Source organism: Chelonoidis abingdonii, chromosome 22 (genome assembly GCF_003597395.2).
Source record: "Chelonoidis abingdonii isolate Lonesome George chromosome 22, CheloAbing_2.0, whole genome shotgun sequence".
Taxonomy (NCBI): Eukaryota; Metazoa; Chordata; order Testudines; family Testudinidae; genus Chelonoidis; species Chelonoidis abingdonii.
The window spans coordinates 8513085-8528636 of NC_133790.1; the positions used below are offsets into that span (position 1 = coordinate 8513085).

At 40.2% G+C, this 15552-nt stretch overlaps 1 protein-coding gene across 1 annotated transcript in view; it reads left to right on the forward strand.

Moving 5' to 3' along the window:
- Positions 1 to 1964: 1964 nt before the first annotated feature.
- The window catches only part of ATP6V0A2 (ATPase H+ transporting V0 subunit a2), a 50274-nt gene continuing 36686 nt past the window's right edge, over positions 1965 to 15552 (forward strand). The window contains exons 1-15 of the mRNA XM_032800516.2: positions 1965 to 2117; positions 3997 to 4110; positions 5069 to 5142; positions 5970 to 6165; positions 6763 to 6863; positions 7391 to 7587; positions 7863 to 7986; positions 8698 to 8833; positions 9884 to 9949; positions 10652 to 10780; positions 11294 to 11371; positions 12316 to 12393; positions 12930 to 13041; positions 14226 to 14329; positions 14784 to 14940. Coding sequence (XP_032656407.2) covers positions 2027 to 2117; positions 3997 to 4110; positions 5069 to 5142; positions 5970 to 6165; positions 6763 to 6863; positions 7391 to 7587; positions 7863 to 7986; positions 8698 to 8833; positions 9884 to 9949; positions 10652 to 10780; positions 11294 to 11371; positions 12316 to 12393; positions 12930 to 13041; positions 14226 to 14329; positions 14784 to 14940 — 1757 coding nt within the window. The 5' untranslated portion in view covers positions 1965 to 2026. The remainder of the gene's footprint in view (positions 2118 to 3996; positions 4111 to 5068; positions 5143 to 5969; positions 6166 to 6762; positions 6864 to 7390; positions 7588 to 7862; positions 7987 to 8697; positions 8834 to 9883; positions 9950 to 10651; positions 10781 to 11293; positions 11372 to 12315; positions 12394 to 12929; positions 13042 to 14225; positions 14330 to 14783; positions 14941 to 15552) is intronic.

Consider the following 15552-nt stretch of genomic DNA (forward strand, 5'->3'; position numbering starts at 1 on the left):
CTTTACAAGAGCTCTAGATACCCTGACACTTAATTTTACCACTGCACAAAACAGCCACTAGCAAGGTCATTGCTGTGAAGACATTTGCCTGCCCCAGGGACATGGCCTGGAATAGCTACTGCAGAGGGAGCTGTTTTGCAAGAGCTGGGCCAGAATAGCTCCTGTGTGTACACTATTCCAGAAGACAAGACACTGGGTCCAGACCAGCAGGTCTCAAACTTCATTGGACCGTGACAACAAAAATTACTACGTTACTTACTCCTCTGGGAATTCTGTGCCAAAAAATTAAAAATTCTGTGCACAGAATTTTAAAATTCTGCAAAATTCTGTATATTTTTGTCAAAATAACACTATGATCAAGCTGGTTTCAATTGTTTTGGTAATTTATTTAAACTACAATACAATGTGGGAGTGGGGAGCATTGGAGGAAATCACCAAACCCCTCTGTTTAATAGTAATGTAGCCAGTATTGATCTTTTACTTATTAGTCAACAGATATATGCAGGCATATGGTCAATGTTACATCATAGGCAATTGAAGAGCAAGTGAGGGCTGGGGACCCAAACTCACAATTTATACTATCTCCAAAAATGTAAATTCACGGAGCACATTTTGACAGGAAATTTTTTCAGTCCAAAAATTTAGACCAGTTCTAATCACTAAAGCACCATAAGCATTTATATAAAGCCATACTGTTCTTTACAATAAGGCGCCTTCACACTACTCTGGCAATGTAAAGGAGCCTTAAAATTTTTACACTGGTTTTATACTCCTGGGGGAATTCACTAAGAACAATGGGAACAGTTCGCTAAGCAGGCAGGCTGCTACATTCTGCTTTGTCTGAAGGAACAGAGCCTGCCCCATGCCTGCATCTTCAGAAATGCCCCAAAGCCCTGCCTATCCATCCCAAGCGTGCTGCAATAGCGAGCCAGAGGGAGAGTGTGTGTGCGTCTCTCTCTCTCACGCAGAACTGCCCAGCCCTGGTGGTGATTTACATCTCTACTGGCTGCTATGGGTGCCCAAACCAAGCTGCCTGCACTCATCACCACTGACTTCCACTGTGCCCAGTAGGCGTTTGATCCTGGCCCTGCCCCTTCATCGCCCTTGTCCTGCTTCCATTCCACCCCTTCCCCAAAGTCCTCACCTCTCTCCCTCAGCATGCTGCATCCCTGCTTCTCCCTCTCCCTTCTGGAAGCGCTGGGAGGTAGGCAAAGGAGCAGGGATGCAGTCTTCTTGGTGGGGAGGAGGTGGGGTGAGGGGAGCCTGTCTGCTGGTGGGTGCAGAGCAGCCACTAATTTTTCCCTGTGGATGCTCCAGCCCCGGAGCACCCACAGAGTTGGTGCCTATGTCTGCACTGCCAGGAAGGCGGCACATGACCACTCTTGCAGCTTCCCTTTGCTTCCCCCTCCGAAGTTATGGGGAATCAAAGAAATCTGCGGGGGGAATGAATTCTCCAGCAAGTGCAGTGATGCAGAATTCCCCCAGGAGGGGGGACCAAAGACTGAGTGCCCCTCTGCCCCAGGCATCTGCTCTGGGCAGGGGGCATGTAACCTTAGCCCTGGGCTGTGGGGCTCGGGCTGAGGCCCAGGCCCAACAACAGCCTTGGTGACCCTATTAAAATGTTTGAGAACCCTGGCTTGACTGACGTGCGCTGCCAGCGTGGAGCGCCCAGGCAGGGAGCCAGGCCGCCACAGCCCCTCGAGGCCGTTCCCTGGGGTAGACGAGGCCACACAGCACTAACTACGAGCCAGTGGCGCTCAGGGCAGAGCGGCTGCAGCCCGCCAAGCCGGTGTAACGACAGAAACAGCACCTAGTTGCAAAACGGGAGAGTTGCTCAAAGTGTCGTTACCCCCTCACCCTGGCAGAAGGCTAAAGCCCCCGCCCCATGGCCTTTCCAGCCCCGTCCTCCGCGCCCTCCTCCCTCGGAGCCGCTGGCAACCGTTTCCATAGCGACCAAGGCCCGCCGCAACATGGCGGCCGCGCTGAGGCGACCTCCGCAGCCTTTCTCGGGCAGCCCCTGCCCGCCATGATCACTGCTGTTCTCTGGGCGCTGCTGCTGCTGGGGTCTGAGCGCCCCACGGGGCGGGCCCAGACCCCGGCTTCGCCAGGGAATCCCGGTGGGTGCTGTTGGGGCCCTGGCAACTATTGGGGAGGGGGGTTTAGGTTTGGGAGCGGCCCGGGGCGTCTCCCGCCTGGCTGCCATCGTCGGGTCTGCGGGGCGCTGTTCAGTTCAAACCCTGGGCAGGCCAGGCAGTGGCTGAAGCGCAGACACCTGTGTGGGAGAGGAGGCCCAGAGACTATTGGGGGTGGAGAGGGGCCGGCAGTGACCCATGTGAGAAGTGGGGGAGGGGACACAGGTACACGTTGTGGGGTAGGGGTGCCAGTTGTGGTTGGACTATTCCTAGAGATTTACTCACATGACAATTCATTAAAGATTAATCTTTAATCCCTGGAGACTCCAGGCCAATCCTGGAGGGTTCGCAACCGTGGGGCGGGGGGGGGGGGCGACCCAGATACCTCACTGAGAAGTGTAAGGCGAAAGGAAGACCCCGTATCTGCTGCGAGGATAGGCAAGAAGACTGCAGGGGCGGACGCCGACTCGCCCATCGAACCAGTCGGGCGAGCTAGGGAGCGACAATGGGAGAGCAGCAGAGACCACTGAGGAGGCAGGGCTTGGACTGTGGTTGACCATAGACTGAGGTACTGGGTATTAGCAGACACAATAGCAGAAAGCATAAAGGGAGGTAAACTATAATATGCCGGACTTGTAGGGTCAGGTGCTGACAGTCAGGGTCTGTGGCCATGGGAGAGCATGAGAGTTAACGTCTAAGATTAGTGAGTGTTTAAGTTTTGAAGATGGATGCATGGGCTATTTGGTCATAGAGAAGGGGACAACAAGAAGGTCAGAGAAAGCAGAGTCTCTCTCTCGTTATGGTGTACTATGAAATTCTGGCTTCAGAAGTGACTCTCAGTGTGTGAAACCAGGGCCAGCTAGGCCAATTAAACCAATTCCCTGAATGGCCCCGCCCCTAAGAGGGCCTCCACCACCCAAGCCCTGGTCCGCGCATACCAGCAAGAGCCAGTGCGCCGCATGCCCGGGGGACCGCGGTCCCCAGGGGGCATTTTAAAGGGCCTGGGGCTCCCAGCAGGTGCTGGAGCCCCGGGCCCTTTAAATTGCCACCAGAGCCCCACTGCTGGAGCCCTGGGGTAGGACTACAGGGCTCTGTGGGCTATTTAAAAAGACTGGGGCTCCCATTGCTTCTACCGCCCCGGCCCTTTAAATAGCCACCAGAGCCCCAGCGCTTCCCCAGGGCTCGCTCGGCTATTTAAAGGGCCGGGGCGGTAGAAGCAGGGGTGCCCCAGGCCCTTTAAATAGCCCCCAGAGCCCTAGGGTAGCAGGGGGCTCCGCGGGCTATTTAAAGGGCTGAGGCTCCAGCTGCCTCTGCCACCCAAGTCCTTTAAATATCCCCCAGAGCCCTGCTGCTTCCCTAGCGCTCCCTCAGCTATTTACAGGGCTGGGGCAGGGGAGCCCTGGGCCCTTTAAATAGCCTCCAAGTCCTGGGCTGCTGCTGCTATCCTGGTGGGGGAGAGGGGAGGAGGGGGGGGGGGCACTCACCATACAGGGTGGGCTGTACCCCCTGTCCTGCCCACACCAGCCCTGCCCTGCCCTGCTTGCATCAGCCACGCACCCCCTGCCCTGTCTCCAGCCAACCCCTGTTGCACCTCCCTGCCTGAAGCCAGCCAGTCCCGCACTCCTCTGTCTCCAGCCCGGCCAACCCCTGCTGCATCCTCCTGCAGCCCTGCCTGAAGCCAGCCAGCCCACTCCGCACACCCCTGTCTCCAGCCAGCCCCGCACTGCTTGCCCTGACTGCAGTCAGATCCTGACTCTAGCCAGCCCCATGTCCACTGGTGCCCTGCAGTTTCCACCTCATTTTGTAATAAATATAAGATTTTGAGGATGTTCTGAATATTAATACCAATTTGTTTTCTTGTTAGTCTTTCAGCCTTCTTTTATCCACATGTCTGGGCCCACAGTCAGTTCATTTTTAGTTGGGAATTCAACAGATGTTGTTCTGGGTGTAAATGTAATTCATGTGAACACTGAGACAGGTGAGATCACTTAAAATCATTACTTTTAAAAATTACAGTCAAACAAGTATTAGTTGAAATCTTAATTCACTTTCTGTTCCTAAGATGATTGGAAGGAAAATTATATACCTTGTTTTACAATTGCGCTGACCAAATAAGGCCTTGATCCTACAACCAGCACTGCACAGAGCCCCATTTCCTCCACTGAGGCTTCATGTGGACATGGGAATCTGCTAGTGAGGCAAGGTGAAGGTGATTTAAATCACCAAGTGAAAAGCCTCAATTTAAATAACTGATTTTCATCAGCTTTTCCATTTGTACTTCAGTAATTTTCTAAAGAAAGATGTATTCTTAGTGTTTCATATAACCATTAAAAACATGTTGATTTACAACTAAATAGAGTCTTTACACTAGATTTGGTACACATTTTGATACCTACAAAAGGATACAGTATAACTTTATACATTTATTTAAGCAGCTATGTGGCTTAATATTTTCAGATTCTTAATTGTACATTTTTAGTACATTACAAAATGGTGAATAATATATTGCTTATTTTCTAATATTGTGCCATATTTGTAAAGCTTGACTTTCAAAATTTAGATGGTTTCCCCCTGCTTATTTCCTTATAGAGAAAAGCAGCCTTTAACTCAAAGTTTTTGACAGAGGCTCATTGATTCAGCATATTTATTTTTTATTTCAGTGTTGTAAGAGATTATAATAAGTCTAGGCCTTAAGATATTTTGTATGGAATTCAGATTTAATTTTAAAAAAGTTTATTTTTAAAAAGAAAAATGTATTATAATTTAAATAACAAAATTAAAACAAATCCAATTTAAATAGATCTGTGATTTTTATCTATCCTGCCATATGGAGCCAGTTGCAGGATTGGGGTTTAACTTTGCTCCATGGGTAGATGAAAATGACGGAAAGCAGCAAAACAAATTTTACCCTTTTTTTTTTTTTCTTTTAAATCTAGGAATGTTGCCACCGTTACACTGCAATGGGAGTAACAGATCTGGTGAATGGAGTTTGAATGTTTCTCATGGTATGGTATGTAAAATACTGATTCTTCACCATAAAGGTAGGGAGTAGAAGTTTGGTGTATTAAAAGTTAACGTGAAGCTAATTTAATGGTAGTGTAAAGAATACCCATGTTTGATTTCTTGTCTTGATTTCTCGATTTATTCTTGGAATAATCATTCTTGTGGACACTGAAGATCCCATGACATTTTTCATAAGAGTAGCGGTTTAGGTGATTCATCCTATGTCAAAATTCAACTCTGTCATGGTGGTTGCCTGCTGCCCTTCCCCCAGAAGTAGAGGCACTTGCTATCTATTTGTAGTTTGTGATGGGGATTGAGATCTTTTGAAAAGTATTATATAAGAATGAACGGTGCTATGTAAATGGTAGACTTCACTTTTATTTATTCTTACAAATTCTGGAATTTCTGTGGGATACCATGATTTGCTTTGCTTTTGGTCAGCCAGAAGTGTTTTTCTAAATTGAGGCCTTGATGGATAGCAAAATTAGTCCAATCCACAGCTGTCACGACTCTATAAGAAACCAAAAATGAATCCTTTTGCTTGTTTTAGGTTTGTGCATGAGAGTTTTGAGGTAGTATAATTTATTTAAGTGTGAGCAAACATCTGTGTAGATATGTTAATAAATTCTGCATACATTTCACAGCTTTCTTTACCTCCAAATCTCAGTGCAGACCTTTGTCCTATACAAATATTATTTTTGATACAATGATATACAGAGGCTTCAGTTTACAATGTCAGTGATGCTTGCCCTGCACAAAGCTGATGCAGGGTATAACTAAGTATAATCTAGTAAATTTAAAAATAGCTGTCAAACTTTAACTGATATTTTTCAGAATGTTTCCAAAGTGACACTAACCTTGATGAGAAACCTGCAGTTGTGTTTGTCTAATGCAAGTGATTGCTGCATGGAGCCACTTTGCGTTGTTGAGACTCTTCGAGTTTCTGCTTGCCGTGGTTCAACAATGTTGGCAAATCTCCTGATTCAAGCTGAAATATATGCCAACTCTTCCTTTACAGGAAATGTGTCAGGTAAATGTTTAGGTAGTTAAAAAGAAATCAGTATCTTGGCTGGTTCCAGTTTCATTTTTGAACATTTGTGTGTGTTCCTTGGCACTTCCCAGTGTGCTAACTCTTGTTGCCCCAAACTTCAATGTATTTATAATTTATAGACAAAGGATTAAATCAAACCAAAACACTGACTAACATCAGTTGCGCTAACCAGCATTTCCCCTTGTAATTTATCTAACGTCTGATTTATTTTAGCAGTTACTTTCCATCTGTTCAGTCTTTAATGCAAATAGGATTCTTCTAATCTTTTAGGTTAGACATCTGAGATGTGAAGTTGCCTGTTGGAGGGGCGTTCTTAGTGGGTTTGGTTGGGGTGGGTTTGGCGCAAACTGTAAGGTAATTGGAAAACTAGAGATAGGGCAGCAATAAAAGATCCTTGGTACTATTTGTCAATATTTAAAAAAATAAAATGTGTAAGGTAGGAATAACCTTTAACGCCTACTTTCTCTTTTTTCTTTTTTAAGAGAATGTTGTCATATAAATATGTTAGTGGGATTGCAATGCAAATGAAAATGTTAATTTTATGGCCTAACTTTATTTTATATTCCGCTTTTATAGAAAATGCAACAGTCATCCCTAACCAAGTGTTCCAGCCCCTCGGCTCTTGTCCTTGTAACTTGACAGCTGGAATTTGTGATATTCGTTGTTGCTGTGATCTGGTACTGATTACGCATTTAATTTTTAAGTTATTCCCTTTTAAAGTTTTTGTCACCAGTACTCTTAGTGGACTTTGCTGTATTTCCCTAAAATAACTGAGAAATTATTTATTAAAATATTGTGCATTAGTATCAACTGTAGGTCTTTGAAGAATAAATACGTCACTTTTAAAACAATATAATTAGGGGACTTCAGTCACTAGAAGTGTCCTAGACACTAAATTTCACTGGAAACACTGTTTCTGTTATTGCCTTCTGGTTTTTAATGGTAGAATTTTAGAAAGGGAAACTTGATATAGTGAAAACACTTAAAAGGCCACACTCCGCTCAAATGTTATGACTCTGCTAAATGCGTTATGGAATACAACATTTGTGTCCGTATTTCCATTTTAACCTTAACTCCTCATAGTGCTAGGAGACACTTCTTAAATAACCCTGATATGTACATCATCTGCCATGAGAGAGCATCCTTGGTAAAGCAGAAAAAAAGCGCTGTCATGTTAAACGACTTCCTTTTTTTTTATTTCAAGGAATGCACGTCAGATTTGAAGCAGTTGTTCAGTGGATCATGTTTTACTGGAGTGTTTGGTGGGAATATAAACCCACCTTTTGACCAGTTGTGTTCTGTTCAGACAACGAACAGTGCTCCTGACTGGTTTCCCTTCTTGTGTGTACAGTCTTCTCTTAACAATACACCATTTCTTGGCTACTTCTACCATGGCTCTGTGTAAGTTTTAATAAAAAAAGTCATAGTGAATGTATCAAATAGTTATTATATGCCAAAGAAGTTATGCCACTTGTGTAATGTGAATAATGTTGTTCAGGAACTATTCAGAACCAACATTTTAAAATATATGCATTATTTAAGTTTTATAGTGAATTGTAACTCTGCATATGGATTTTGAGGTAATATGAAAGAGGGAGATTTGAAAGAGATAATGAGTAGTTATTTGCATTGATAGATGATACACTAATCATTTATTTTTTTAAATTTGTTTGCAGTTCTTCATCTCTAGTTTCTTCATTTAAGATTCCTTTGCAAACTGTTCCAGAGAAACCTTTAAGTGGTTACAAACAAGGAGATCCAATTATGACAACAGAGAATGAGTATTTTACAATTCCTCAGGTAATAGCTTCATGTTAGCTGTATATGGCTTTTATTTTTTCTTTCTTTTCCTTATTTGTCAGTCTCACTGTCTGTCTGTCTCACTGTATAAGAACAAAGACAGATACAGATACAAGCAATTCTGTGACTAGCTGTTTTGAACTGGTGAAATACACTTTTCAACTAGCACAAAATTCACAATCAAAATATAAATACCGTCTTTCTACCGTCAGTTTTTTCCCATATAAAATTAATGTTTTGAATTTAACCTAGAAAAATACACTGTCAAGAAATATAAACAAATTTGGCATAACTTAACATTTTTAGGGATTCTTAACATATTTTTGTATTTTTTATATTCCCTGCTCTTTAACTGAAAACTGTTTATTTTCTATTACGTCAACTACCCAGGCTTTTTCTAATTTTCTTTACATTTTAGAATTTTCATTTTAGAGGCACTGTTTGTAGTTGGTCTAAAAATCAGAGTGAAACCTTGAATTATATTATAATATTATTGAAAGCCATGTTTTAAAATCTGATTCTTTTTATATAAATCGTTTGGTCTAACAGCTTCCTTGTTTTGAGATAGGTGCATAGTACAGACACCATGTTTTGAGATAAGGGCATAGTACAGACACCTTGTGCAATGAAATAGCTGTGTGCTTTTTAGCTTGAACGGTAGAGCTAGAATAAATTCCATCTTCATATTCTTTTCTGTTGAACTGCATGCAGCGATCCATGGCTGGGCAGTGTGTTGGAAACGCCCCAGTAGCATTCCTTCAGAATTTTGATGTTAAATGTGTTACTAGTCTGTCGTCTTACAAGGAAGGATTGTCTCATAATGTGGTGATAAACAGTGGTACTGGAGGTATGTTGTGTTTGCTTTGACAAAATGTACTGATATTGATTTAAGAATAGATATAGTGATCTTAAAGTCCTAAGACTGACAGTATGATATCCTGCATTGTTTTTGTTATTATCTAACAACTTCTCCCTTGCAAGGCATTTTAGCCATTCAACTGTTGACTGATTGGCTTTTGTAGCAAGCATCCTGCTGTAGGGTCCCCAGATTCAGGATATGAGACTTTGAGCTTAGGGTATGACTTCCTCAGTGTCCCCTCTCCCACCAAATACAGATTTTGACCCCACTTCCCTCTCGAGAGCATCCCTTTCATGTATTCATAGTGTTGTAAGAGCTTTCCCCCCGCCCCAGCCAGGGGCAGATACTATCCTCCCTTTAGAGTTAGCCATAAGTGGCTTCTCTGTAACACTTTGTTCTCCTAGTGTAGAAAGTAGTATCTCCTGGGTCTCAGATATAGAGTTACATTACCACCTGGCCATTGCGCCAGCACGAGGACAACATATCTTAAGTTGTTTGCCAATAAAATTCCCAAGGTAAAACATTCTCTTTACACTGTAAAACACTCCACCCCACACCTCACTTCTTGTCATATGTTGCACTTTTCTGTGGGAGTATATTAATCATTCAAAACACCATACATTATCATTTAATAAGAAAGATCTGATTATAATTAGAAAATAGAGTGTGTCAGTATCATTACTGCTCTTCTGGAAATGTGTATTTGTACAACTAGTAGCTTAAAGTGTCTGGGCCTAATTCAGTCTTCCTCTTATGCCTGTGTATCTGAGGGCATTGCTTGGGTCCGTTATATTGCTCTGGATCTTAGTAGAGCTACTCAGCAAAAATAGCTTATTTTGTAGTCATGTAAAGCATGCTCTTTCAGAGGAACCTGTTGTGGTGTAACGACGGTATAGTCTTTTACTGAGAGCTGCTGGTTTATTTTCTAACTCATTTTTTTATAGTTTAATAAATTCTCTACCTTGGATGAGGAAACAGTATGAGGCTATGTCTCACTTGCTAGTTAGACTTGCTGCATTTACTGTTTTTTCTTGTCAGACACCATCCAACAAAATGTGATCTATGGGAATGTAACTGATGTACGTAACTTCATCACTGAACCAGGTATGTTTTCTGTACTCATGTTATTCTTACCATCCTTAAAGAGACAAGGAGTTAATGATTAACTTAAGATGTTGAAAGAAAACTTTGCAATTACCTGAAACTTTAAAAAACAAACAAACAAAAAAACAACTTTTGTGCTATGCAAATTGAAAAATCTTAGTCTTATCCATCTCCCTTTGAAATCTATGTAAAGAAGTCTATTGACTTTAGTGGGAGTTGGATCAGACCTCTAGTCCTTACACATCTTAGCCAGTAGCAAAAGTAATTTTATAGAACAAAAAATGAACAGTTGTAATGGAGTTAAGATGTAAGGATCCATCTGGCTATATTTAAAGTTTACTCTCAAGTATAATAGTTGAACCCCATCCACATGCAGATGTAAAGATTGGTATTTTGAAAGACCTCCTTTCTCATTAAATGCATCTTACAGCCAGTTGATCTACACTTTCATGTGGAGGATGTCCAGGCTAGAAGAGTGCATCATGGATGCTCAGCACTAGCATGGTATCATAGTAACTAAACACTAAAACGGAGGTGTTTTTGTTTTTCAAAAAAAGTTAGAATGAAGGCGGTTGTGCCCAAGATTTTGTTAAAGATAGATTTTCTATAAAATGCAATTAAAAAAAAAAAAGCTTCCTTAAGGCATAATAACCTCTTTCATTAGTATGGTTTTCATCATTTGAACTCTTCTTTTCTTTGCAGAAGACATTCAGAATACTGAGGTTTTATGTATAAATGTGACCTTTGCAGAACATTATATGTTCATATGGAAAGGCAAGACAATAGAGGAAATAAATGTCACAGTCCTCATTGGAAAATTCTGTGATGGAGGTACTGTAATGCATCTCTACAAAATTGCTTATTCAGATATAGTTTTTTTCTTGCAGCATACAAGTTTTGTGAAAAATACTTTTAATCAAACATCAGAAGACAATGCAGTTTGAAATAGAATTTTCCATTGGGCTAAGAAGAGCCGGGTGGTGTCTGGTTGGTATATTATTTGTTTTAGGGTAGTTATTTCTTAATCAACGTTTGGAAGTTGATATTCAATGTACTGTTTACACAAAAAAAAGGCGTGTCAGTGGCCTGCATTGCTGGATTTGAGAAGCTTCACAAAAGGTGTTAATCATCTTCTGAAATCATATGTGAGCATGCACAATCCAAGAGTGTGGGTCTAAATGCCAGCTGCTAGTTGATGTGTATGTCAGTTAAAAAGACTTTTGTGACTGTGAGGGTGGCGGGGAGGGAGTTCAATTTTTGATGCATTGCTTTTTTAAGTAACAAAAGTATTGCAATGGACTACTTTTTTGCTAAGAAATTATTTACTTTTTCTTCTTTTAATAGAAATACTGACACAGAGCTTTTCAGTAAACTTTGTAAGCTTCAATAGTACTAATACAACAGAACTATCTGGAAATCCAGGTAATACTACTCTGTTTTACTTTAGCTTCTAGTGGCTGATGGGGGGAAGGGGGAATCTTTTTTTATTGATAGCCATAACCAGTTATGCCCAATTCTATTTACTGTATCCCTCTCATTGTTGTCCTAATATTGATCCTCACAGCCTCCCTGTTTTCTACCCTGTCACTGATAATATTGATAATGCTGAAAAGTATCATCAGATATTGTGGAACTAAAATATTAGGGTCTGATCCTGAAAACACTACCAGGCATAGTGCTTGCTACTATGAGTATTCGCATTGAAATGATGCATTCGCAGTTTTCATCCTAATGCTCCCTTGAGTGTTGAATTAGAATCTTGTTCTGTGTCTGCATAGGAGGATAGAAGAGAAGAGGCTTTCTTTGCCCTCTTTCCTCTCTTCCATAGTGCAGCCAGCTAACACAAGGAAGAATTTGGCTCTTACTGTTTTCTGAAGTCATTAATACTCTGTTTGAAGTTAACCATTCTTGCTGTAATGAAAAGTTCTGTTTAGATGTGAAACTGAGCACCTAATCAGTCAATTAGTGTTCCCCAGAACTGTAGAAGACAATACTTCTAGCAGAATGAGAAGGCTTCATGATTATACTAGGCACTTTTAGAAAGCATTTTACAAACGCTAACTAATCCTCACAACAGTCTTATGAGAGAGTAATTGAGACTAACAATAATACCTAGCTCTTATACAGTGTTTTTCAGCAGTAGATCTCAAAGTGCTTTACAAAGGAGGTCTGTATCATTATCCTTAAGGTCACAGAGTAGCCAAGGAGCCAAGATTAGAATCCAGTAGTTCCTAGCCTTCATTTCTGAACTCTGTTCACTAGACTATGGCACCTTTTAAGAACATGGGGTGTTTTATGTATTATAAAAATGTTTGTCAATGCTGATTAATTCTTACAAAACTTTCACAGTTTCTCTTTGTCTTTAGGTTACCAAGTTGGCAAACCTGTTAGAGCGGTAAATATTTCTTCTGATACTATTACCACTCTAAAACTTTGGCAGCCAGGTACTACCTTTTGATATGCTGTTTTAATCACAACTGCAATATAAACCAAAAATACTCTAACTTTATTATGTTTTGCTTCATCTTTTTGGATGTTGGCCTTCCCAGACTGCTCTGAGTTGCTAATCTAATGTTTCTTGGAATTTAAATAAATTTATAATAGAAACTCCAAATACAATGAAATATACACGTATAAATCAGATTTTCCTGTATCATAATTATATATTGTATATAATGCTCTCTCTTGAATAAAAGACCACTACTGAAATACTGGAAAAATATACTAACAGGTAATATGAAGTATTATCATTTATATGGAAGTGCAAGACATAAGCAATAAAACAGAATTGAAGAATCTGTGATTTTTAAGATGCTACAAATGAAAATGGATGGACACTTAAGATAAATAGAATTTTAGTATTACTGTATTTGAGCTAAACTGTTTTAGCATTCTAAATCAAAGTAGCTTTCTACAGATTTGCTAGCTAGAGACTGAAAAGTTGATATGAGAAACACAAATGGATGTTTTCATTTTGTAGCTGGCAATGGTTTGTGTACATCAGCAACTTTCACACCAGTTCTGTTTGGATTAAATTCGCTATCTGGATGCATTTTAGAAGTGAATATTAATAAAGATTGCGGTCAGTTAAGGTGAGGTATATGTGGGTTGTCCTGTCCCGTGTTGTTGTAGACCCCCCCCCCCCGACCTATTCATTTGTGGCTTTAAATATTTATAGAACTCTTATCTGAGTATTCAAAATAAGAAACCGATGCACTTTAACTAAAGTTGATATTATTATAGTGGTGGGTTTTTGTTTTGTCTTACTATAGCCCATGGTGCAAAACAGTTCCCATACAAGCCTCTTATATCCATACATTCATATTTTTCTAATTACCGGTATGTAACTGTGGGTGAGGGGAGGGATAGCTTAGTGGTGTGAGCATTGGCCTGCTAAACCCAAGGCTGTGAGTTCAATCCTTGAGGGGGCCATTTAGGGAACTGGGGTAAAGATCTGTCTGGGGATTGGTCCTGCTTTGAGAAGAGGGTTGGACTAGATGACCTCCTGAGGTCCCTTCCAACCCTGATATTCTATGGAAATGGCTATTTTTAGTGCCTTTTTAAAGGGGATTTTTTAGTAGTTTCAGCAAAATCTTTAAAGTTGTTTTGGAGTTGGGAGAATGTCAATAAAATGAATTTTCTCCATTTAAAAAAAAGACCTATTTTTTTCCCCCCTGGAATAACTCAAATAGCTGAAATTTGTTTTTTGTTAAGTGCCTGCATTGAGAATTTTAAAACTTCAAACTACTAATAAATATCTCTTGTTAAAAATCCCCATGGGGCCCCATTTCTGTAATCTCTGAGGACTCCACAATCTTGAATAGATTTATCCTTACAACACTGTTTGGAGCTAGGGCAATGCTTTTATCCCCATTTTACCAATGGGAAATGGAAGCACACAGGAAATCTATGAGAGAGTTGGGAGTCAAACATAGGTCTCCAAAGTCCCACATTAATGTTCAAAGCACTGGACTAGCCTTCCTCTCTAGTGATGGGTACTTAATTACAACAAAAGCTGGATACCCTTGTTTTACATCTCATTCAGAAAATGGCCCCTCCAGTAGTATAGCAACTTATTGCATCATGCCTGGGCATGGAGTTTACTGGTTCAAAAGGAAGTGTCACCTTCCTGAGTCATCCACATCAATTCCAGCAGCACTTGGGTTTTCATATTGGATCTCCTGTACAAGTACTGACAAGATCTAATAAAATCACAACTCAGAGTGCTGTAGATATAGGTTTATTTGTAATGTATTACAACATGAGTGTTTTACAGGGAGGATGTAACTGATAGATTTAATTCATTAATACAAGCTACTCATGTTGGGAAGAGAGGCAACTCAAGTAACGGTGATCTAAATGACTTGGTGGAAATAATACGTAAGTCAAAGCTTCATCTGTTATCTGTATCTTAGATTTATATATATTTTAGTTTTACTTTAAAATATTCTAATCATATTGTAGTTTCTCTTATAAAACCATAGTAAAGGTGTATGGTAACTATTTTAATTTCAAGTGATGAGAAATCTTCTTTTTCTGTGTACATGCAATGCCATCCCCCCCCCACATTAAATATAAATACTAATACTATGAAAAAAATTGACAATGAAGAAATAAAAATGTCAATTTGTGTTATGTACAGATTGGTAAAATTTTCCTTTTACTGCCAATCTCAGCATTTCATGTGGAACCTCTCTTTTGTCCAAGGATGAAAAGGCATTTTTGTTATATTCCTGTGCAATGTTTAGTAGTATCTCACTGCATCGTGATAATGTTTAAAATGTTTTTTAATATTTTTTTTTTCGAATCTAAGTAACTCGGTTTTCCTGAATAGGTTTAGATCCACCTAATCCTAGTGTAAATGCAAGTGTTGGAAATTTGAATGGCATCTGCTCAGATATTCCTGCTAACCTTAATATTCACATAATCACTGCTGATGTGGGTGCAGTAGAAGGGATTGCACAGGAAGAGATACTCGGTGTACAGATCAGGTACAACAGAATCATGGTGGTTGTTATATTTCGTTAATATTGTGTTCAAGTATAGTTGGACACTGTTGGGCAAATGAGACCAAAAATATGTAGATTTAAAAAAAAAATTGCTTACAGGTTTTTCATGATTATCTAGGGTTTTGTTTGGGTTTTCTCTTCTCCACAGTGTTTGCAACCCAAATCCAACTGCTTTAGTGCCTAATCAGTTTTGCTTTCTGGTTAATTTGTTTTCATTTCCAAGGTGAAATGTGCAAAAAGTAAATTATTGGTGAAAGATAAAATAGACTTATTAAAACTGAAACAATTAAAAAAAAAGTCTCCTCCAGTGTTGCTAGCAACAGCGGTAAGGAAATGTATTACTTTAAAATATTATTTTAACCTGACAGTCTTTTTTAATTAGCAGCCATGTTTCTCTCTGCTTGTAAATAACTTTACTTGTGTACATCACTTGATACACATTTGTAGCCTGATAAGTGGAAAAGCTGTGGAAGAAAATAACCAAAACTCATAAGTTTCAAATGTCAAAAGCTCATGTTAGCAGTAAGTTTTATACATTCCATCTCATTAGATGAAGATAATATAAATCTTTATAGGTAAAATTTTCTATTGTGT